This window comes from Hyla sarda, unplaced genomic scaffold (assembly GCF_029499605.1).
Source record: "Hyla sarda isolate aHylSar1 unplaced genomic scaffold, aHylSar1.hap1 scaffold_787, whole genome shotgun sequence".
In the NCBI taxonomy this organism is placed as follows: Eukaryota; Metazoa; Chordata; class Amphibia; order Anura; family Hylidae; genus Hyla; species Hyla sarda.
In genome coordinates this window covers 77,812-101,500 of record NW_026610811.1, presented here as the reverse complement: position 1 = coordinate 101,500, position 23,689 = coordinate 77,812, and the positions used below count along the sequence as shown (strand labels likewise).

The following is a 23,689-nucleotide window of genomic DNA, read 5'->3' as shown; positions in this document are numbered from 1 at the left end:
GAGTGGGCGGAGTCTGTGTGATGTCAGAGCTGTGCTGAGTGGGCGGAGTCTGTGTGATGTCAGAGGTGTGCTGAGTGGGCGGAGTCTCCTGCTATGATGTCAGAGCTGTGCTGAGTGGGCGGAGTCTGTGTGAACGAGTCCTAACTGTGCTGAGTGGGTGGAGTCTGTGTGATGTCAGAGCTGTGCTGAGTGGGCGGAGTCTGTGTGATGTCAGAGCTGTGCTGAGTGGGCGGAGTCTGTGTGATGTCAGAGCTGTGCTGAGTGGGCGGAGTCTGTGTGATGCCAGAGCTGTGCTGAGTGGGCGGAGTCTGTGTGATGTCAGAGCTGTGCTGAGTGGGCGGAGTCTGTGTGATGTCAGAGCTGTGCTGAGTGGGCGGAGTCTCCTTCTGTGATGTCAGAGCTGTGCTGAGTGGGCGGAGTCTCCTGCTGTGATGTCATAGTTTGGCAGTGACTGATTACACGGCTGATACATTGTTGCCTGTTGTTTCCCTCCATGCTGTAAATCTAATGATTAATTTGCAGATAACAGACTCAGCGCACAAGGGGTTAACCTCGGCACAATTAGAACTCTCCGCGCGTCACTTACACAAGTAAACATGTAGCAATCTATAATATTGTACCCAGAAGCTACAGATGATGAGACGACCGCGCACAAACATCCGCCATGCTCACTTTTTAATATCCTTCAACCACAATGGCGGCCGGGAATCGCCAGGGGCCGCGCTCTCACGTATCGCGCATTATTTACCCAGTAATTATCGGGAAGGGAATTAGATCTACAGAGAATAAGAATTACAGCTTCATAAAATAAAAACAATGGGAGGCGTATCTAACTCTGCAGGCTGAGACTCCTCACCGTCACCTTCAGAGGCCTCAGTAGGAGTCTGCGCAATGGCTTAGATACAGTATCACACATGATAGGATTAGATACAGAGCTGAGCAGGCTGTATCACTCATGATAGGATTAGATACACAGCTCAGCAGGCTGTATCACACATAATGGGATTAGATACACAGCTCAGCAGGCTGTATCACACATGATAGGATTAGATACACAAGGCCAACAAACAGTTTCACACATGATAGGATTAGATACACAGCCTAACAGACTGAAATCCTGTCTGAGCTTAGATACAACATGGAGGACAGCTTTCCTTGGATACATTGTTTTAGCAGCCCTAAGTCTGGCGTTAGCCAAAGCCCCCGATCCATGTTAATGGGTCCCTGAATTATCAGGACAGGATCCTGGGGTCAGACCAATGTCCACCATAACATACACGTGAGCGCTATACCATTATGTCAGATGCTGGAGGTAAAATCTCAGCTGGGTCCCATTTGTTAGATCCACTCTGGTATCTCAGCTGGGTCCCATTTGTTAGATCCACTCTGGTATCTCAGCTGGGTCCCATTTGTTAGATCCACTCTGGTATCTCAGCTGGGTCACATTTGTTAGATCCTCTCTGGTATCTCAGCTGGGTCCCATTTGTTAGCTCCTCTCTGGTATCTCAGCTGGGTCCCATTTGTTAGCTCCTCTCTGGTATCTCAGCTGGGTCCCATTTGTTAGATCCTCTCTGGTATCTCAGCTGGGTCCCATTTGTTAGCTCCTCTCTGGTATCTCAGCTGGGTCCCATTTGTTAGCTCCTCTCTGGTATCTCAGCTGGGTCCCATTTGTTAGCTCCTCTCTGGTATCTCAGCTGGGTCCCATTTGTTAGCTCCTCTCTGGTATCTCAGCTGGGTCCCATTTGTTAGATCCTCTCTGGTATCTCAGCTGGGTCCCATTTGTTAGATCCTCTCTGGTATCTCAGCTGGGTCACATTTGTTAGCTCCTCTCTGGTATCTCAGCTGGGTCACATTTGTTAGATCCTCTCTGGTATCTCAGCTGGGTCCCATTTGTTAGCTCCTCTCTGGTATCTCAGCTGGGTCCCATTTGTTAGATCCTCTCTGGTATCTCAGCTGGGTCCCATTTGTTAGATCCTCTCTGGTATCTCACCTGGGTCACATTTGTTAGATCCACTCTGGTATCTCAGCTGGGTCACATTTGTTAGATCCACTCTGGTATCTCAGCTGGGTCCCATTTGTTAGATCCTCTCTGGTATCTCAGCTGGGTCCCATTTGTTAGATCCTCTCTGGTATCTCAGCTGGGTCCCATTTGTTAGATCCTCTCTGGTATCTCACCTGGGTCACATTTGTTAGATCCACTCTGGTATCTCAGCTGGGTCACATTTGTTAGATCCACTCTGGTATCTCAGCTGGGTCACATTTGTTAGATCCTCTCTGGTATCTCAGCTGGGTCCCATTTGTTAGATCCTCTCTGGTATCTCAGCTGGGTCCCATTTGTTAGATCCTCTCTGGTATCTCAGCTGGGTCCCATTTGTTAGATCCTCTCTGGTATCTCAGCTGGGTCCCATTTGTTAGATCCTCTCTGGTATCTCAGCTGGGTCCCATTTGTTAGATCCTCTCTGGTATCTCAGCTGGGTCCCATTTGTTAGATCCTCTCTGGTATCTCAGCTGGGTCCCATTTGTTAGATCCTCTCTGGTATCTCAACTGGGTCCCATTTGTTAGATCCTCTCTGGTATCTCAGCTGGGTCCCATTTGTTAGATCCTCTCTGGTATCTCAGCTGGGTCCCATTTGTTAGATCCTCGCTGGGTGCAGATATACAGATTTGGAGGGGAATTGACTGAACCTGGTCTGAAGGGACCTAAAGGTTGGATCTGGTGTTGGTGCAAACATCTCCCCCTCTGCATGGATCCAACTCCTCTAGGTCCGGACTCCTGGTTACTGCCTGTCTTTGAAGACTGTGACCCCCTGGGGGGTGAGGGGTGCATTCGGCAGTGGGCGACATCTCTGGTGATACAATAAAGGACTAGGCTCTGGATAAGACAAACATCATCTGTGGATGGAGAGTTGGGCGGCGCCATATACAGTAGATCTGCTGAGATGTGGGGGCTCATCTGGGATGTGATGTGTATGGGTGGTGCCATATACAGTAGATCTGCTGAGATGTGGGAGCTCATCTGGGATGTGATGTGTATGGGCGGCGCCATATACAGTAGATCTGCTGAGATGTGGGGGCTCATCTGGGATGTGATGTGTATGGGCGGCGCCATATACAGTAGATCTGCTGAGATGTGGGGGCTCATCTGGGATGTGATGTGTATGGGCTGCGCCATATACAGTAGATCTGCTGAGATGTGGGGGCTCATCTGGGATGTGATGTGTATGGGCTGCGCCATATACAGTAGATCTGCTGAGATGTGGGGGCTCATCTGGGATGTGATGTGTATGGACTGCGCCATATACAGTAGATCGGCTGAGATGTGGGGGCTCATCTGGGATGTGATGTGTATGGACTGCGCCATATACAGTAGATCTGCTGAGATGTGGGGGCTCATCTGGGATGTGATGTGTATGGGCTGCGCCATATACAGTAGATCTGCTGAGATGTGGGGGCTCATCTGGGATGTGATGTGTATGGGCGGTGCCATATACAGTAGATCTGCTGAGATGTGGGGGCTCATCTGGGATGTGATGTGTATGGTCTGCGCCATATACAGTAGATCTGCTGAGATGTGGGGGCTCATCTGGGATGTGATGTGTATGGGCTGCGCCATATACAGTAGATCTGCTGAGATGTGGGGGCTCATCTGGGATGTGATGTGTATGGGCGGTGCCATATACAGTAGATCGGCTGAGATGTGGGGGCTCATCTGGGATGTGATGTGTATGGGCGGTGCCATATACAGTAGATCTGCTGAGATGTGGGGGCTCATCTGGGATGTGATGTGTATGGGCTGCGCCATATACAGTAGATCGGCTGAGATGTGGGGGCTCATCTGGGATGTGATGTGTATGGGCTGCGCCATATACAGTAGATCGGCTGAGATGTGGGGGCTCATCTGGGATGTGATGTGTATGGGCTGCGCCATATACAGTAGATCTGCTGAGATGTGGGGGCTCATCTGGGATGTGATGTGTATGGGCTGCGCCATATACAGTAGATCGGCTGAGATGTGGGGGCTCATCTGGGATGTGATGTGTATGGGCTGCGCCATATACAGTAGATCGGCTGAGATGTGGGGGCTCATCTGGGATGTGATGTGTATGGGCTGCGCCATATACAGTAGATCTGCTGAGATGTGGGGGCTCATCTGGGATGTGATGTGTATGGGCTGCGCCATATACAGTAGATCTGCTGAGATGTGGGGGCTCATCTGGGATGTGATGTGTATGGGCTGCGCCATATACAGTAGATCGGCTGAGATGTGGGAGCTCGTCCGGTATGTGATGTGTATGGGCTGCGCCATATACAGTAGATCTGCTGAGATGTGGGGGCTCATCTGGGATGTGATGTGTATGGGCTGCGCCATATACAGTAGATCTACTGAGATGTGGGGGCTCATCTGGGATGTGATGTGTATGGTCTGTGCCATATACAGTAGATCTGCTGAGATGTGGGGGCTCGTCCGGTATGTGATGTGTATGGGCGGTGCCAAATTAAGTAGATCTGCGGAGATGTGGGGGCTCGTCCAGGGTGTGAGGTGTATGGGTGGCGCCATATACAGTAGATCTACTGAGATGTGGGGGCTCATCTGGGATGTGATGTGTATGGGCTGCGCCATATACAGTAGATCTGCTGAGATGTGGGGGCTCATCTGGGATGTGATGTGTATGGGCTGCGCCATATACAGTAGATCTGCTGAGATGTGGGGGCTCATCTGGGATGTGATGTGTATGAACTGCGCCATATACAGTAGATCGGCTGAGATGTGGGGGCTCATCTGGGATGTGATGTGTATGGGCGGCGCCATATACAGTAGATCTGCTGAGATGTGGGGGCTCATCTGGGATGTGATGTGTATGAACTGCGCCATATACAGTAGATCTGCTGAGATGTGGGGGCTCATCTGGGATGTGATGTGTATGGGCTGCGCCATATACAGTAGATCTGCTGAGATGTGGGGGCTCATCTGGGATGTGATGTGTATGGGCTGCGCCATATACAGTAGATCTGCTGAGATGTGGGGGCTCATCTGGGATGTGATGTGTATGGGCTGCGCCATATACAGTAGATCGGCTGAGATGTGGGGGCTCATCTGGGATGTGATGTGTATGGGCGGTGCCATATACAGTAGATCTGCTGAGATGTGGGGGCTCATCTGGGATGTGATGTGTATGGTCTGCGCCATATACAGTAGATCTGCTGAGATGTGGGGGCTCATCTGGGATGTGATGTGTATGGGCTGCGCCATATACAGTAGATCTGCTGAGATGTGGGGGCTCATCTGGGATGTGATGTGTATGGGCGGCGCCATATACAGTAGATCTGCTGAGATGTGGGGGCTCATCTGGGATGTGATGTGTATGAACTGGGAACTGCGCCATATACAGTAGATCTGCTGAGATGTGGGGGCTCATCTGGGATGTGATGTGTATGGGCTGCGCCATATACAGTAGATCTTCTGAGATGTGGGGGCTCATCTGGGATGTGATGTGTATGGGCTGCGCCATATACAGTAGATCTTCTGAGATGTGGGGGCTCATCTGGGATGTGATGTGTATGGGCTGCGCCATATACAGTAGATCTGCTGAGATATGTGGGTTTGTCTGGGATTAGAGATGAGCGAACTTACAGTAAATTCGATTCGTCACAAACTTCTCGGCTCGGCAGTTGCTGACTTTTCCTGCATAAATTAGTTCAGCTTTTCGGTGCTCCGGTGAGCTGGAAAAGGTGGATACAGTCCTAGGAAAGAGTCTCCTAGGACTGTATCTACCTTTTCCAGCCCACGGGAGCACCTGAAAGCTGAACTAATTTATGCAGGAAAAATCATCAACTGCCGAGCCGAGAAGTTTGTGACAAATCGAATTTACTGTAAGTTCGCTCATCTCTATCTGGGATGTGAGGTGTATAGGCAGTGCCATATACAGTAGATCTGCTGAGATGTGGGGGCTAGTCCGGGATGTGAGGTGTATGGGCGGCACGATATACAGTAGATCGGCTGAGGTGTGGGGGCTCGTTAGGGATGTGATGTGTATGGGCGGTGCCATATACAGTAGATCGGCTGAGATGTGGGGGCTCGTACGGTATGTGATGTGTATGGGCGGTGCCAAATTAAGTAGATCTGCGGAGATGTGGGGGCTCGTCCAGGGTGTGAGGTGTATGGTCGGCGCCATATACAGTAGATCTACTGAGATGTGGGGGCTCGTCCGGGATGTGAGGTGTATGGTCGGCGCCATATACAGTAGATCGGCTGAGATGTGGGGGCTTGTCCAGGATGTGATGTGTATGGACGGCGCCATATACAGTAGATTGGCTGAGGTGTGGGGGGCTCGTCCGGGATGTGATGTGTATGGGTGGTGCCATATACAGTAGATCGGCTGAGATGTGGGGGCTCTTCTGGGATGTGAGGTGTATGAGCGGCACCATATACAGTAGATCGGCTGAGATGTGGGGGCTCGTCCGGGATGTGATGTGTATGGGCGGCACCATATACAGTAGATCTGCTGAGATGTGGGGGCTCGTCCAGGATGTCAGGTGTATGGGCCGCACCATATACAGTAGATCGGCTGAGATGTGGGGGTTCGTCTGGGATGTGAGGAGTATGGGCAGTGCCATATACAGTAGATCTGCTGAGGTGTGGGGGGCTCGTCTGTGATGTGTATAGTCGGCGCCATATACAGTAGATCGGCTGAGATGTGGGGGCTTGTCCAGGATGTGATGTGTATGGGCGGCGCCATATACAGTAGATCGGCTGAGATGTGGGGGCTCGTCTGGGATGTGATGTGTGTGGGCGGCGCCATATACAGTAGATCTGCTGAGATGTGGGGGCTCGTCCGGGATGTGAGGTGTATGGGCAGTGCCATATACAGTAGATCTGCTGAGGTGTGGGGGCTCGTCCGGTATGTGATGTGTATGGGCGGCACCATATACAGTAGATCTGCTGAGATGTGGGGGCTCGTCCGGGATGTCAGGTGTATGGGCCGCACCATATACAGTAGATCGGCTGAGATGTGGGGGTTCGTCTGGGATGTGAGGAGTATGGGTGTTACGCCTAGCGCTCCGGGTCCCCGCTCCTCCCCGGAGCGCTCACGGCGTCTCTCTCCCCGCAGCGCCCCGGTCAGTCCCGCTGACCGGGAGCGCTGCACTGTCATGGCCGTCGGGGATGCGATTCGCACAGCGGGACGCGCCCGCTCGCGAATCGCATCCCAGGTCACTTACCCGTCCCGGTCCCCTGCTGTCATGTGCTGGTGCGCGCGCGGCTCCGCTCTCTAGGGCGCGCGCGGCTCCGCTCTCTAGGGCGCGCGCGCGCCAGCTCTCTGAGACTTAAAGGGCCAGTGCACCAATGATTGGTGCCTGGCCCAATTAGCTTAATTGGCTCCCACCTGCTCCCAGACTATATCTGCTCACTGCCCCTGCACTCCCTGGCCGGATCTTGTTGCCTTGTGCCAGTGAAAGCGTTTAGTGTGTCCAAAGCCTGTGTTACCTGAACTTCTGCTATCCATCCTGACTACGAACCTTGCCGCCTGCCCCCGACCTTCTGCTACGTCTGACCTTGCCTCTGCCTAGTCCTTCTGTCCCACGCCTTCTCAGCAGTCAGCGAGGTTGAGCCGTTGCTAGTGTATACGACCTGGTTGCTACTGCCGCAGCAAGACCATCCCGCTTTGCGGCGGGCTCTGGTGAACACCAGTAGCCTCTTAGAACCGGTCCACTAGCACGGTCCACGCCATTCCCTCGCTGACACAGAGGATCCACTACCTGTAAGCCGAATCGTGACAATGGGCAGTGCCATATACAGTAGATCTGCTGAGGTGTGGGGGCTCGTCTGTGATGTGTATAGTCGGCGCCATATACAGTTGATCGGCTGAGATGTGGGGGCTTGTCCAGGATGTGATGTGTATGGGCGGCGCCATATACAGTAGATCGGCTGAGGTGTGGGGGGCTCGTCCGGGATGTGATGTGTATGGTCGGCGCCATTTATACAGTAGATCGGCTAAGATGTGGGGGCTTGTCCAGGATGTGATGTGTGTGGGCGGCACCATATACAGTAGATCGGCTGAGATGTGGGGGCTCGTCTGGGATGTGATGTGTGTGGGCGGCGCCATATACAATAGATCTGCTGAGATGTGGGGGCTCGTCCGGGATGTGAGGTGTATGGGCGGCACCATATACAGTAGATCGGCTGAGATGTGGGGGCTTGTCCGGGATGCGATGTGTTTGGGCGGCACCATATACAGTAGATCTGCTGAGATGTGGGGGCTCGTCCCGGGATGTCAGGTGTATGGTCCGCACCATATACAGTAGATCGGCTGAGATGTGGGGGTTCGTCTGGGATGTGAGAAGTATGGGCAGTGCCATATACAGTAGATCTGCTGAGGTGTGGGGGCTCGTCTGTGATGTGTATAGTCGGCGCCATATACAGTAGATCGGCTGAGATGTGGGGGCTTGTCCAGGATGTGATGTGTATGGGCGGCGCCATATACAGTAGATCGGCTGAGGTGTGGGGGGCTGGTCTGGGATGTGATGTGTATGGGCGGTGCCATATACAGTAGATCGGCTGAGATGTGGGGGCTCGTCCTGGATGTGAGGTGTATGGGCCGCACCATATACAGTAGATCGGCTTAGATGTGGGGGCTCGTCCGGCATGTGATGTGTATGGGCGGTGCCATATACAGTAGATCGGCTGAGATGTGGGGGCTTGTCCAGGATGTGATGTGTATGGGCGGCGCCATATACAGTAGATCGGCTGAGGTGTGGGGGGCTCGTCCGGCATGTGATGTGTATGGGCGGTGCCATATACAGTAGATCGGCTGAGATGTGGGGGCTCGTCCTGGATGTGAGGTGTATGGGCCGCACCATATACAGTAGATCGGCTGAGGTGTGGGGGGCTCGTCCGGCATGTGATGTGTATGGGCAGTGCCATATACAGTAGATCTGCTGAGATGTGGGGGCTCGTCTGGGATGTGAGGTGTATGGGCCGCACCATATACAGTAGATCGGCTGAGATGTGGGAGCTCGTCCGAGATGTGATGTGTATGGGCCGCACCATATACAGTAGATCTGCTGAGATGTGGGGGCTCGTCCGGGATGTGAGGTGTATGGGCCGCACCATATACAGTAGATCTGCTGAGATGTGGGGGCTCGTCCGGGATGTGAGGTGTATGGGCCGCACCATATACAGTAGATCTGCTGAGATGTGGGGGCTCATCTGGGATGTGATGTGTATGGTCAGCCTTAGGATATCATCATACGGCTCTGTTCACATTCATCTGCTTTGGTGTGTAGTGTGGGGGTCGTGGTAGGTAGTGGAATGTTTGTGTATCTAATCCAATCCTCTGTGATACGGTTTGCTAAACCATATATCTAATCCTCATTTGTGTGATACTGCGTTTGCATACATTTTTCTTCCTGGCAGATTTCGGTGACGACTCATCAGCGGATCTTACAAGGTTTTCTAGGAATTTTTTAATGACCAATAAAAATACTGAATATTTCAGATTCTTGGTGCGCATTCATACAGACGCTGTTTTACGAGTTTGCGTCCGTCCAGAGACGATAATCGATAAATGGTGGAGATGTCAGTAAATCTCCGGTAACAATCCAGTAAATGTTCCTGCTGAAATACGATGATTTACACAAAGAAGAATTCAGCGGAACAGATTCAGGAAGATCATATTATTATTAATTATTATTAATTATTATTATTATTATCTTATTATAATATTAAGATGATGATATAATAATAAACAGAATAATAATCATTTTATTATTTATTACTATTAAATTGATAATGATGATATTAATATTCTCTCCTTATTCTCCTCTATAGAATCGTATTATTCTGTCGCCTTCTGCTGCGGTGACGTTCGGCGGAGATGAGTTGGTAATAACGGATGAGGAGTCACGGGACCCATCGGACCTGATACTCCTCTCTGATTCTGACATTTAGAAGCTGTGGATCCTTTATAAGCCATTAATAGATTTTGCGCAATTCGGTCGCTCTTTGATCTTTACTCAATTTTCAAGGAATCAAAAAAATAAATAGATAAATAAATAAAACCCAGAACATATTGTCAGGAGCGGAGGCGACTAATACATCACTATAGAGAAATACGGGAACCTGGAGGGGGGAAAGGTCAGGAGGGACCCAGAAATATTACTTATGGGGGATACATTGTACACGTCATAGGGGGGGATACATTGTACACGTCATAGGGGGGGGATACATTGTACACGTCATAGGGGGGGATACATTGTACACGTCATAGGGGGGGGATACATTGTACACGTCATAGGGGGGGGATACACTGTACACGTCATAGGGGGGGATACATTGTACACGTCATAGGGGGGGATACACTGTACATGTCATAGGGGGGGATACACTGTACACGTCATACGGGGGGATACACTGTACACGTCATGGGGGGGATACATTGTACACGTCATGGGGGGGATACATTGTACACGTCATAGGGGGGGATACACTGTACGCGTCATGGGGGGGATACATTGTACGCGTCATAGGGGGGGATACATTGTACGCGTCATAGGGGGGGATACATTGTACACGTCATAGGGGGGGATACATTGTACACGTCATAGGGGGGGATACACTGTACGCGTCATAGGGGGGGATACATTGTACGCGTCATAGGGGGGGATACATTGTACACGTCATAGGGGGGGATACATTGTACACGTCATAGGGGGGGATACATTGTACACGTCATAGGGGGGGATACACTGTACACGTCATAGGGGGGGATACACTGTACACGTCATAGGGGGGGATACATTGTACACGTCATGGGGGGGATAATACATCACTATAGAGAAATACGGGAACCTGGAGGGGGGAAAGGTCAGGAGGGACCCAGAAATATTACTTATGGGGGATACATTGTACACGTCATACGGGGGGGATACACTGTACACGTCATGGGGGGGATACATTGTACACGTCATGGGGGGGATACATTGTACACGTCATGGGGGGGATACATTGTACACGTCATAGGGGGGGATACACTGTACACGTCATAGGGGGGGATACACTGTACACGTCATAGGGGGGGATACACTGTACACGTCATAGGGTGGGATACATTGTACGCGTCATAGGGGGGGATACATTGTACGCGTCATAGGGGGGGATACATTGTACGCGTCATAGGGGGGGATACATTGTACGCGTCATAGGGGGGGATACATTGTACGCGTCATAGGGGGGGATACACTGTACGCGTCATGGGGGGGATACATTGTACGCGTCATAGGGGGGGATACATTGTACGCGTCATTGGGGGGATACACTGTACGCGTCATGGGGGGGATACACTGTACGCGTCATGGGGGGGATACATTGTACGCGTCATGGGGGGGGGATACACTGTACGCGTCATGGGGGGGGGGATACATTGTACGCGTCATAGGGGGGATACACTGTACGCGTCATAGGGGGGGATACACTGTACGCGTCATAGGGGGGGATACACTGTACCCGTCATAGGGGGGGATACACTGTACGCGTCATAGGGGGGGATACATTGTACGCGTCATAGGGGGGGATACACTGTACGCGTCATAGGGGGGGATACATTGTACGCGTCATAGGGAGAATGGATCGAGAGCTCCTGGGGGCTCCAGGGTATTATTGGGTCACTGTCCCCCACTCAATCTAACCCCAGGAGATCCCCCTACAGCCCCCCAGTAATTCTCATATACAACGCCCCGGTGTGTGGTTCCTCCATTATGCTGAGGATTCACCATATGCGCCATTTATAAACCCCATCCAGAGGGATATGAAAGTGCGGCCGCAGTCACACAGAAGACCCCTACCTTCTCCAGCTGGTGGATCCCCTCCTCCACCGAACACATGGAAGCCAGCGTCCGCAGGGCAGAGGGGTACAAACACTTTAAGCGATCCTGGCGGCAAATTTTAAAAAGGGCGACAATTGCTCCTTCCTGAGAACGTAGAAAAGAGAAGAACAACATGTAAGAGGAAACTAAAAGAAAGAGAGGAAGATAGTAATGAATGACTAAACCAAATAATACTGCCTCCTATATACAAGAATATAACTACTATAATACTGCTCCTATATACAAGAATATAACTACTATAATACTGCCCCTACATACAAGAATATAACTGCTATAATACTGCTCCTATATACAAGAATATAACTACTATAATACTGCTCCTATATACAAGAATATAACTACTATAATACTGCTCCTATATACAAGAATATAACTACTATAATACTGCTCCTATATACAAGAATATAACTACTATAATACTGCTCCTATATACAAGAATATAACTACTATAATACTGCTCCTATATACAAGAATATAACTACTATAATACTGCCCCTATATACAAGAATATAACTACTATAATACTGCTCCTATATACAAGAATATAACTACTATAATACTGCTCTTATATACAAGAATATAACTACTATAATACTGCCTCCTATATACAAGAATATAACTACTATAATACTGCTCCTATGTACAAGAATATAACTACTATAATACTGCCTCCTATATACAAGAATATAACTACTATAATACTGCTCCTATATACAAGAATATAACTACTATAATACTGCTCCTATATACAAGAATATATCTACTATAATACTGCCTCCTATATACAAGAATATAACTACTATAATACTGCCTCCTATATACAAGAATATAACTACTATAATACTGCTCCTATATACAAGAATATAACTACTATAATACTGCTCCTATATACAAGAATATAACTACTATAATACTGCTCTTATATATACACAAGAATATAACTACTATAATACTGCTCCTATATACAAGAATATAACTACTATAATACTGCCTCCTATATACAAGAATATAACTACTATAATACTGCCTCCTATATACAAGAATATAACTACTATAATACTGCTCCTATATACAAGAATATAACTACTATAATACTGCCTCCTATATACAAGAATATAACTACTATAATACTGCCTCCTATATACAAGAATATAACTACTATAATACTGCCTCCTATATACAAGAATATAACTACTATAATACTGCTCCTATATACAAGAATATAACTACTATAATACTGCTCCTATATACAAGAATATAACTACTATAATACTGCCTCCTATATACAAGAATGTAACTACTATAATACTGCTCCTATGTACAAGAATATAACTACAATAATACTGCTCCTATATACAAGAATATAACTACTATAATACTGCTCCTATATACAAGAATATATCTACTATAATACTGCTCCTATATACAAGAATATAACTACTATAATACTGCTCCTATATACAAGAATATAACTACTATAATACTGCTCCTATATACAAGAATATAACTACAATAATACTGCTCCTATATACAAGAATATAACTACTATAATACTGCTCCTATATACAAGAATATATCTACTATAATACTGCTCCTATATACAAGAATATAACTACTATAATACTGCTCCTATATACAAGAATATAACTACTATAATACTACTCCTATATACAAGAATATAACTACTATAATACTGCTCCTATATACAAGAATATAACTACTATAATACTGCTCCTATATACAAGAATATAACTACTATAATACTGCTCCTATATACAAGAATATAACTACTATAATACTGCCTCCTATATACAAGAATATAACCACTATTATAATACTGCTCCTATATACAAGAATATAACTACTATAATACTGCCCCCTATATACAAGAATATAACTACTATAATACTGCTCCTATATACAAGAATATATCTACTATAATACTGCTCCTATATACAAGAATATAACTACTATAATACTGCTCCTATATACAAGAATATAACTACTATAATACTGCTCCCTATATACAAGAATATAACTACTATAATACTGCCTCCTAGCTGAGAGGTTGTGTGTGTGTAGCTCTCCTGATGTCTGGAGAAAGCCCAGGGAGGGGCCACCCTGGGTGGGGAAGCTCCCCAAGCAAGGCCCAGGCTTCTCGGCCTATTCTGGGAATTAATCCCCAGACACCACAAACCATGGATGAAAATCCTAAAGTTTCTCTGGATGTGAGAAATGTTCAGAATGTTGTCAGTTCTGGTGCAGTAAGAAGCACAGATGAGAAGAAAGTTGTGGAACTAAAGAAGGAATCATCAAGTCAGGTAATGGCTGCAGGTACAATCCACCCCTCCTGCAGTCAGACAGAGGAGAACATCCCTGGAGAAGCCGACCATGCAGGAGAATCTGCAGCAGCCTGTCCTGATACGTTCTGACCGCACACGATACGGGAGCGGGAGCAGCGCAAAAGTTACAAGCACGCCAGAGGGGACCAGAGGGAGTACACCAGGAAGGCTTCAGGGGGCCACAAGTGCGGTCACTGGGAAGAACCAGGGGCCCAGTCCCCAGTCTGGAGATTGTGACCCCGCAGCAGTGACCACAGCACCGAGACAGATCCCACCTCAGAAGCAGAGTCCTGTGAGTACCCCACCAGCGCGGCCCCCCAATACTCAGCGGGCGCCTGAACTGTGTTTGGCCGAGCAGATCCCACCTCAGAAGCAGAGTCCTGTGAGTACCCCACCAGCGCGGCCCCCCAATACTCAGCGGGCGCCTGAACTGTGTCTGGCCGAGACAGATCCCACCTCAGAAGCAGAGTCCTGTGAGTACCCCACCAGCGCGGCCCCCCAATACTCAGCGGGCGCCTGAACTGTGTTTGGCCGAGCAGATCCCACCTCAGAAGCAGAGTCCTGTGAGTACCCCACCAGCGCGGCCCCCCAATACTCAGCGGGCGCCTGAACTGTGTCTGGCCGAGACAGATCCCACCTCAGAAGCAGAGTCCTGTGAGTACCCCACCAGCGCGGCCCCCCAATACTCAGCGGGCGCCTGAACTATGTCTGGCCGAGCAGATCCCAGCTCTGGTAAAGAGACTTGAGACTTTAAAAAAGACAAAGTTACAGCTGCAGAAACAAATTGAATGTATTTACAAGCTAAAGGCAGCAAACCCCAATAACCAGGCTGTACATGATAAGAAGCTGAGCTCCCTCGCTGTGCAGCTCGCTGACACTGTGCAGGACATGGAGGACGTATTGGACCAGATGGGACCAGTCGCTGAGACCTTCAGAAACCAGCAGCGATTTGAGGGATATAAGGAAAGACCAAAGTCATCTCCATCTACTGCTGCACCCAAGTCTACAGCCTCACCAGGGGACACCCAGCAGTCCTGTACAAGACAAGAGGACATCCAGCAGTCCTGTGCAAGACCACTCCTCAGACCAGCCAGCTTCCCTTTTGAAAAAGGGGATTTGTACAGACAAGCAGAAGCAAGCGTCCAGCAACATCAGAGACCTGCAGAGACTCCTCCAGAGGTACCACAAGTCCCAGCAGTCAGCACGGTGAAGCAAGACTATGGACACATACCTGAAGGTAACTCTGTAACAGTAGTGCAGTCACCACAAGCCCCTGGGGGCAGTAGAGAGCAGCAGGACTGTGGACTCTTACCTGAAGGCAGCAGTGCAGCAGAGAGTTCACAGGACATGGCTCTGCAGGGCTTGCTGGGCTCTGTAGTGCAGGATCATACTGCCAGTGACTGCACTGATATGACTGTATGTGATATTACTGATAATGTGTCTGCAGAGGGGGGCGCTTCACAGTCTGTGTGGGATCTGGGGTCATCTCTGGGGTCAGGTCCACCATTAGTTCAGCCTTCAGAGGCTTGTGACCCCCAGAGTATAGAGGTTGATGGTGGGGAGGGGGCTGTACAGTCTGATGCACAACACTTCCCCCCTTTAGTCACACAAGTATCAGACCCCCCTAGTACGGCTGGTCAGCAGCCATCACAGCGCCCCCAAGTACAGCAGGAGGGTAGAAGTAGTGGCGCCTCCTCTGGTAATGCCTGGAGTCGTGGGTCACCATTCATGTCCAATGTAAACTATACGGGTCAGGCTTTCAAGAGGAGGAACGTGGTCAGGTTCAGACATAGAGGGGCCAAGGAGGAGCTGCCTGACAGGAGGTTTGTGGTCCGTGAACTTCTGTGCCACCAAATGGGCTTCCTGCCATCTAACATCCTGGCAGTGATAAACCTTCCTGACAGGCAGGGCTATGACGTCAGCTTCATGTCTGACCTGGACCGCTTCTGGGCCCATGTCACCCGGGTGAGAGATGCTGATGGCTGGAATAAGTTCAGCTTTGTCCCCATCTCCAGACCGGACACAGCGAATGTCACCATTATATTCTGGAACGAGTCTGTCCCCCCCCAGGATATTGTCGTATGGTTAAAGAGACACTGTGACCTAATGTCAGACCTGACTAAGACCAGGGATGAGGATGGCATATGGACGGGAGGGTGGAAGGTCCTGGTGAAGTTACGGCAGATTAATAACATTACCCAACATCTGCCCAATTCATTCTTCATTGGTCGGGAGAAAGGGGTTTGTTTCTATGCAGGTCAGCCCAGAAAATGCTTCAAGTGTGGGAAGACCGGTCATATCGCGAGTGTCTGCACCCTGGTAAAATGTAATTTATGTGGGGAGATCGGCCATGTCAGCGCCACCTGCCAGAACATCCGCTGCAACCTCTGTGGTAAGACCGGTCACTCCCACAGGGACTGTCCTGACGCCTGGCATAACATCTGTAAGGACTTCCCTGATGAGGACCTGCTGGAGGGGGCAGAGGACCTGGAGGAGGAGACATTAGTGTCAGGGTCAGCAGTGACACAGCCCGAGCCTCAGCATAACACTAAGGGTGACAATATGGGTGACACTGTAGGTGACACTAGGGGTGACAATATGGGTGACAATATTGGTGACACAGTGCCCGACCAGTCCCAGCCAGGAGCCACTGAGGAGAACAGGGAGGTCACTGAGCAGGTTGTGGCCATGTCTTCTTCTGCCCCAGCATCAATAAATCCGCAGAAGAGGCGGAAAAAAGACAAAACCAGCCGCAAGCCTGAGGAGGGATGGACCACTGTCCAAAAGCCTTCCAAAAAGAAAGTAGACCCCGGGTCAGGTGTAATGACCATCACAAATAGGTACAGTGTGTTGTCAGAGTCAGACGTTGAGGAAGAGATGGAGAGGGAGCTAAAGAGAGTGATAGAGGAATTTAATGAAGACCAAGAGGGTGATCCCCCCCACAAAAAGGAGACCCCCACGGGATAAACATCTGTCCGAATCGGACATGGAAACAGGTGGTCAGCAGGAGGGCTCGGACTCAGATCTGTGATGATGGGGGTGACATCTCTGCTTCTTCTGCTTTCCTTTGTTATGATGGCCGACTTTACCCTTAAAGTGTTCTCCAGTAATGTGAACAGTGTCAGAGTGAGGAGGACCAGACACGTCGTATATGACTATCTAAAGTCTATTGATGCTGACATCTTCTTCTTACAGGAGACACGTTTAAATACTCAAGGACTGTTACGTGAAGCAGAGCGGGAATGGCGGTCTGGTCCGTCCTTTTGGTCACTGGCTGTGGAACCAAGTGCCGGGGTCTCTATCCTCTTTACCACCAATGATGTAACTGTACATAGGCTGACAGAGGTATTGATGGGAAGGTGCCTAATGCTAGAAGTTACTATTCGGGGTAGAAGGCTCCGACTTATTAATATCTATGGTTCACAGACAGTGACTGAAAGGGTTAACCTTTATAATGAAGTGAAGCCATATCTCTTCACGTCTGTCCCTGTCATCTTGGCCGGAGATTTTAATGCCTCCAGAACAACTAGTGACAGATCCTCTAATAGACCTCTAACACGAGACTCCAAGGTCTTAAACCAAATCATTCTACAGGCCGGGTTGTCAGATGTGTTTGTGCAGGGTGGTCGGAAGGCAAAGTTTACCTATTTTTGTGGTGGAAGAAGTAGTCGTATAGATTTAGCTCTGGTTAGTCCCACAGAGACCATTGGTGAGAAAGATGAGAAGATCGTCCCTTATTCTGACCATCTGGCCTTATATTTCTGTCTGGGTGTCACACGGTGCCCTGAGACAGGTAGAGGGTTGTGGAGACTGAATTCCAGCCTATTAGAGGATCCTTCTGTGCAGAGACAGGTTCACTCTCTAATACAGGGTCAGCTAGAGAGGGTGGACTTCTATGATGATATGGCCGACTGGTGGGAGGATGTCAAGGATGAGATCAGAACCCTCTTAAAGAGACTGTCAGTTATAAAGGGGAAGAGTAAGTATGGCCAGTATCTCAAGCTGCGGAAAGAATTGGAGTCACTGTATTCGGCTGGTGGGGACCAACAAAGGATTGACCGGCTGAAATCTGAGATAAGGCAGTATCAGTACAGCAGGTATACCTCCCTGGTTCTTGAACGGGATTATGGGTCCTTAGGGTCTCCTGATCCCTTTGAGAATTGCCGGGAGCGGGTGGCAAATAAATCTGTCACCGGTCTCACTGACTCCCGGGGTGTTTTGCAGGAATCTCGGGAGGGTATCCTGGGGGTGGTGAGATCGTACTATGCTGACTTGTTTCAGAGGAAGGTTTTGGATAGAGACAAGATGACCCAATTCTTGGAGACAACTCCGCTCCCTGATACTAATGATTTGGACTTTTCTCCTTTGACAGCAGAATTGACGGTGGCAGAGGTCAAAGAGGCCATTGATAAGTTACATGTGAAGAAGGCACCAGGTCCGGATGGGATAACAGCAGAATTCTATAAGACATTCAGAGACCTCTTGGCCCCAATTCTCGTGGATGTTTATACAAATTGTCTAGAAAGTCACCTGATGCCTCCATCCATGAGAGTGTCCTCGCTGATTCTGCTGTCTAAAGGTAAAGAGCCGAGTGACATCAAGAACTGGAGGCCGATTGCCCTCTTGAATGTCGACAGGAAGATTCTGGCAAAAATCCTGTTTTCTAGGTTAGTTTGTCTGTCCCCGGCACTGTTGGCAGGCTGTCAGTATGGCACAGTAAAAGGGCGGAACATCTCTGGGGCAGTGATCTCCATAAGGGAGATGTTTGAGAGATGTAAAGCCCTGAGGTGTGGGAGATATGTTGTCAGTCTTGACCAGGCTAAAGCCTTTGACAGAGTAGATCACGAGTATCTATGGGCCACTTTGTCAAAGTACGGTATTCCGGGACAATTCATCGATTGGCTGAAGACTTTGTATTGTGAGGCCGAGAGCTTTCCTCTGATCAATGGTTGGCAGGGTGACACCTTCAGGGTTGAGGCGGGGGTGAGACAAGGTTGCCCACTGAGTCCGCTGCTGTATGTGTTTGCCTTAGACCCGTTTCTGAGGTCACTGCAGGAGTGTGGTTTTCAGGGGGTGCCGGTCCCCCACTGCCTGCCCCTGAGTGTTGTTGCCTATGCGGATGATGTGACTGTAGTGATATCTGAGCCTCGGGAGGTGGAGATGTTGTCTGCGGCCATCAGAAGTTACTCGGAGGCCTCAGGGTCTCTGGTCAACCTTGAGAAGAGTCAAGCTCTCTGGGTATCAGATACTGATCCAGACTTTGATCTTCCCCTATTTGTGAGAGCCTCCTCCTATATTAAAATCCTAGGGGTCAAATTCGGGAGGGACGATAACGCCAAACTAAATTGGGAAGAGAAGTTGGAAGCCGGAAATGCAAAGGTTCAGCGCTGGAAGAACTGGAGGCTGACCTATAGAGAAAGGGTTAAAATGTTGAAGACTTACCTGGTCCCCGTCTTCTTGTATGTCTCTGTTGTTTTTCCTTTGCCAGAATCTTTCTCTGCTCGGCTCTTTAGCCTGTTCTTCCAAATGTTCTGGGGGAACAGGTTGAACCTGATAAAAAGAGGGGTCACCTACCTACAGAGGAGAGAGGGTGGGTTGGATATGCTGAATCCAAGGGTGTTCTTTGACTCCATGTTTCTAAAAGTTAATTTTGGTTGCATGGACTCAAACAACAGCTCCCTGTGGGCGAATAGTATCAGGGACTGGATATTGCCTTTTGCAGAGTCTTGGGTGCGAGGCGGCAGTCTCAAGAGGGGGAGATGGACGCGTGACTACCTCCCCCCGTACCTGGAATACGGGCTCAGATGTCTGAAGAGATGGCGCATTGAGAAGTCCTATATAGAGAGTAAGCCAAGGAAGGATCTATACGTAAGGGTTTGTAGGGCTTTCTTCTGCTCTCCACTTGCCTTGAGGGATTGTGTGACCAGCACTTTACAAGAAAGTCTTAAGTTCCTCAATGGGAAACGACTCCCCGCAAAATTCTTTGACATAGCTTGGCTGTCGCTCCATGGGAGGCTCTTTGTCAGGGGTAATCTAAAGTATCTAAGCGTTTCTGATAGGAACTGTCCTCTGGGTTGTCAGCAGGAGGAGACCATGGAGCATTTCATATCTGACTGCAGGGCCGGGAGGAGGATATGGGAAGAAGTGTCCAGTAAGCTGAACATCCCATTACTGCAGAACCTGACGTATCCTGACATCATATATGCTGTACCATCCAGTAACAGGACTGTAGACAGGGGGACAATGTACATAATTATAACAATCATTAAATATTACCATTGGCACATGAGAACTAGAGTGTCCATACACAACGAGCCATTCCACCACATCACAGCAGTAAGACAGATCATGTCCGAGCTCCAGTGGGTAAAGTCATTAGAGATACGGAGGAACCAAAATAATGGGAAATTATGGAGGAATGTCTCTTTGGTTTAACACGGATGATGTCATGTTATTTTATTAAATTTTTTGTGTTTTTCCTTTTCCAGCAAATGTGGACTTTCTAAGTTTATTATTACTCTGTACATACTCTAGTTGAGTAGTCATTGTGTGTACAATGCTTGTTATTTTTGTTTTGCATTGTAAGAATTTATGTTAATTGTAATTTTATTTGTTTTCACAATAAAAATTGCCTCCTATATACAAGAATATAACTACTATAATACTGCTCCTATATACAAGAATATAACTACTATAATAATGCCTCCTATATACAAGAATATAACTACTATAATACTGCTCCTATATACAAGAATATAACTACTATAATACTGCTCCTATATACAAGAATATAACTACTATAATACTGTCTCCTATATACAAGAATATAACTACTATAATACTGCTCCTATATACAAGAATATAACTACTATAATACTGCTCCTATATACAAGAATATAACTACTATAATACTGCTCCTATATACAAGAATATAACTACTATAATACTGCTCCTATATACAAGAGTATAACTACTATAATACTGTCTCCTATATACAAGAATATACCTACTATAATACTGCTCCTATATACAAGAATATAACTACTATAATACTGTCTCCTATATACAAGAATATAACTACTATAATACTGCTCCTATATACAAGAATATAACTACTATAATACTGCTCCTATATACAAGAATATAACTACTATAATACTGCTCCTATATACAAGAATATAACTACTATAATACTGCTCCTATATACAAGAATATAACTACTATAATACTGCTCCTATATACAAGAATATAACTGCTATAATACTGCTCCTATATACAAGAATATAACTACTATAATACTGCTCCTATATACAAGAATATATCTACTATAATACTGCTCCTATATACAAGAATATAACTACTACAATACTGCTCCTATATACAAGAATATAACTACTATAATACTGCTCCTATATACAAGAATATAACTACTATAATACTGCTCCTATATACAAGAATATAACTACTATAATACTGCTCCTATATACAAGAATATAACTACTAATACTGCTCCTATATACAAGAATATAACTACTATAATACCGTCTCCTATATACAAGAATATAACTACTATAATACTGCTCCTATATACAGGAATATAACTACTATAATACTGCTCCTATATACAAGAATATAACTGCTATAATACTGCCCCTATATACAAGAATATAACTACTATAATACTGCTCCTATATACAAGAATATAACTGCTATAATACTGCCCCTATATACAAGAATATAACTACTATAATACTGCTCCTATATACAAGAATATAACTACTATAATACTGCTCCTATATAGAAGAATATAACTACTATAATACTGCTCCTATATACAAGAATATAACTACTAATACTGCTCCTATATACAAGAATATAACTACTATAATACCGTCTCCTATATACAAGAATATAACTACTATAATACTGCTCCTATATACAGGAATATAACTACTATAATACTGCTCCTATATACAAGAATATAACTACTATAATACTGCTCCTATATACAAGAATATAACTACTATAATACTGTCCCCTATATACAAGAATATATCTTCTATAATACTGCTCCTATATACAAGAATATAACTACTATAATACTGCTCCTATATACAAGAATATAACTGCTATAATACTGTCCCCTATATACAAGAATTTAATAAAGTCCTTTCCTAATGATGATATCAGTTCGTCCCTGTGATCCATCATTCTCCTGTATGTGGCGGTATTTTCTTAGTCCTGCATTCCATCGCTTACGTGTTGCAGTTATTGTTATATCAGGTTTATATTTTCACCCTTATCTATTATTACCAACAATTAACACTTTGTATAATACCGCCTGGATAATGAGGAGGAGACGTCTCAGTTCCGGGAAGAATTCAATTAACCGTTTTCCCTTTTTGACTTTTTCATCAGTTTTAATTAATATGATATTTATGAATGCTAAAAGTCAACAGTGTAAATTATTGTATCGCCACCCACATGAGACACAGCGCAAAAGTCTGCAGCGTCAGGGGTCGCCTGAAGTATTTGTTCTCCCGCTATAACAACACGTCTGCCAGGAGTGGTGAGAAGCTGGGGGTGCGGTTATATCACCAGGGAGATCACAACTGGGAAACAATATGTATACTGTATAACATGATGTTCTTTACATAGGGACAGTATTATAGTAGTTATATTCTTGTATATATGAGCAGTATTATAGTAGTTATATTCTTGTATATAGGAGACAGTATTATAGCAGTTATATTCTTGTATATAGGAGACAGTGTTATAGTAGTTATATTCCTGTATATAGGAGCAGTATTATAGTAGTTATATTCTTGTATATAGGAGCAGTATTATAGTAGTTATATTCTTGTATATAGGAGCAGTATTATAGTAGTTATATTCTTGTATATAGGGGCAGTATTATAGTAGTTATATTCTTGTATATAGGAGCAGTATAATAGTAGTTATATTCTTGTATATAGGAGGCAGTATTATAGTAGTTATATTCTGGTATATAGGAGCAGTATTATAGTAGTTATATTCTTGTATATAGGGGGCAGTATTATAGTAGATATATTCTTGTATATAGGAGGCAGTATTATAGTAGTTATATTCTTGTATATAGGGGCAGTATTATAGTAGTTATATTCTTGTATATAGGAGACAGTATTATAGTAGATATATTCTTGTATATAGGAGCAGTATTATAGTAGTTATATTCTTGTATATAGGAGCAGTATTATAGTAGTTATATTCTTGTATATAGGAGCAGTATTATAGTAGATATATTCTTGTATATAGGAGCAGTATTATAGTAGTTATATTCTTGCATATAGGAGCAATATTATAGTAGTTATATTCTTGTATATAGGAGCAGTATTATAGTAGATATATTCTTGTATATAGGAGCAGTATTATAGTAGTTATATTCTTGTATATAGGGGCAGTATTATAGTAGTTATATTCTTGTATAT

The 23,689-nt window shown here is 46.5% G+C and overlaps 1 protein-coding gene across 1 annotated transcript in view; it reads right to left on the bottom strand.

The window, feature by feature from the left end:
* The window catches only part of INSC (INSC spindle orientation adaptor protein), a gene marked incomplete at both ends in the record, with an annotated part of 150,738 nt that overhangs the window by 49,932 nt on the left and 77,117 nt on the right, over window positions 1-23,689 (bottom strand). Inside the window, 1 exon segment of the mRNA XM_056554538.1 lies at window positions 11,839-11,964. Within this exon segment, the coding sequence (XP_056410513.1) occupies window positions 11,839-11,964 (126 nt within the window).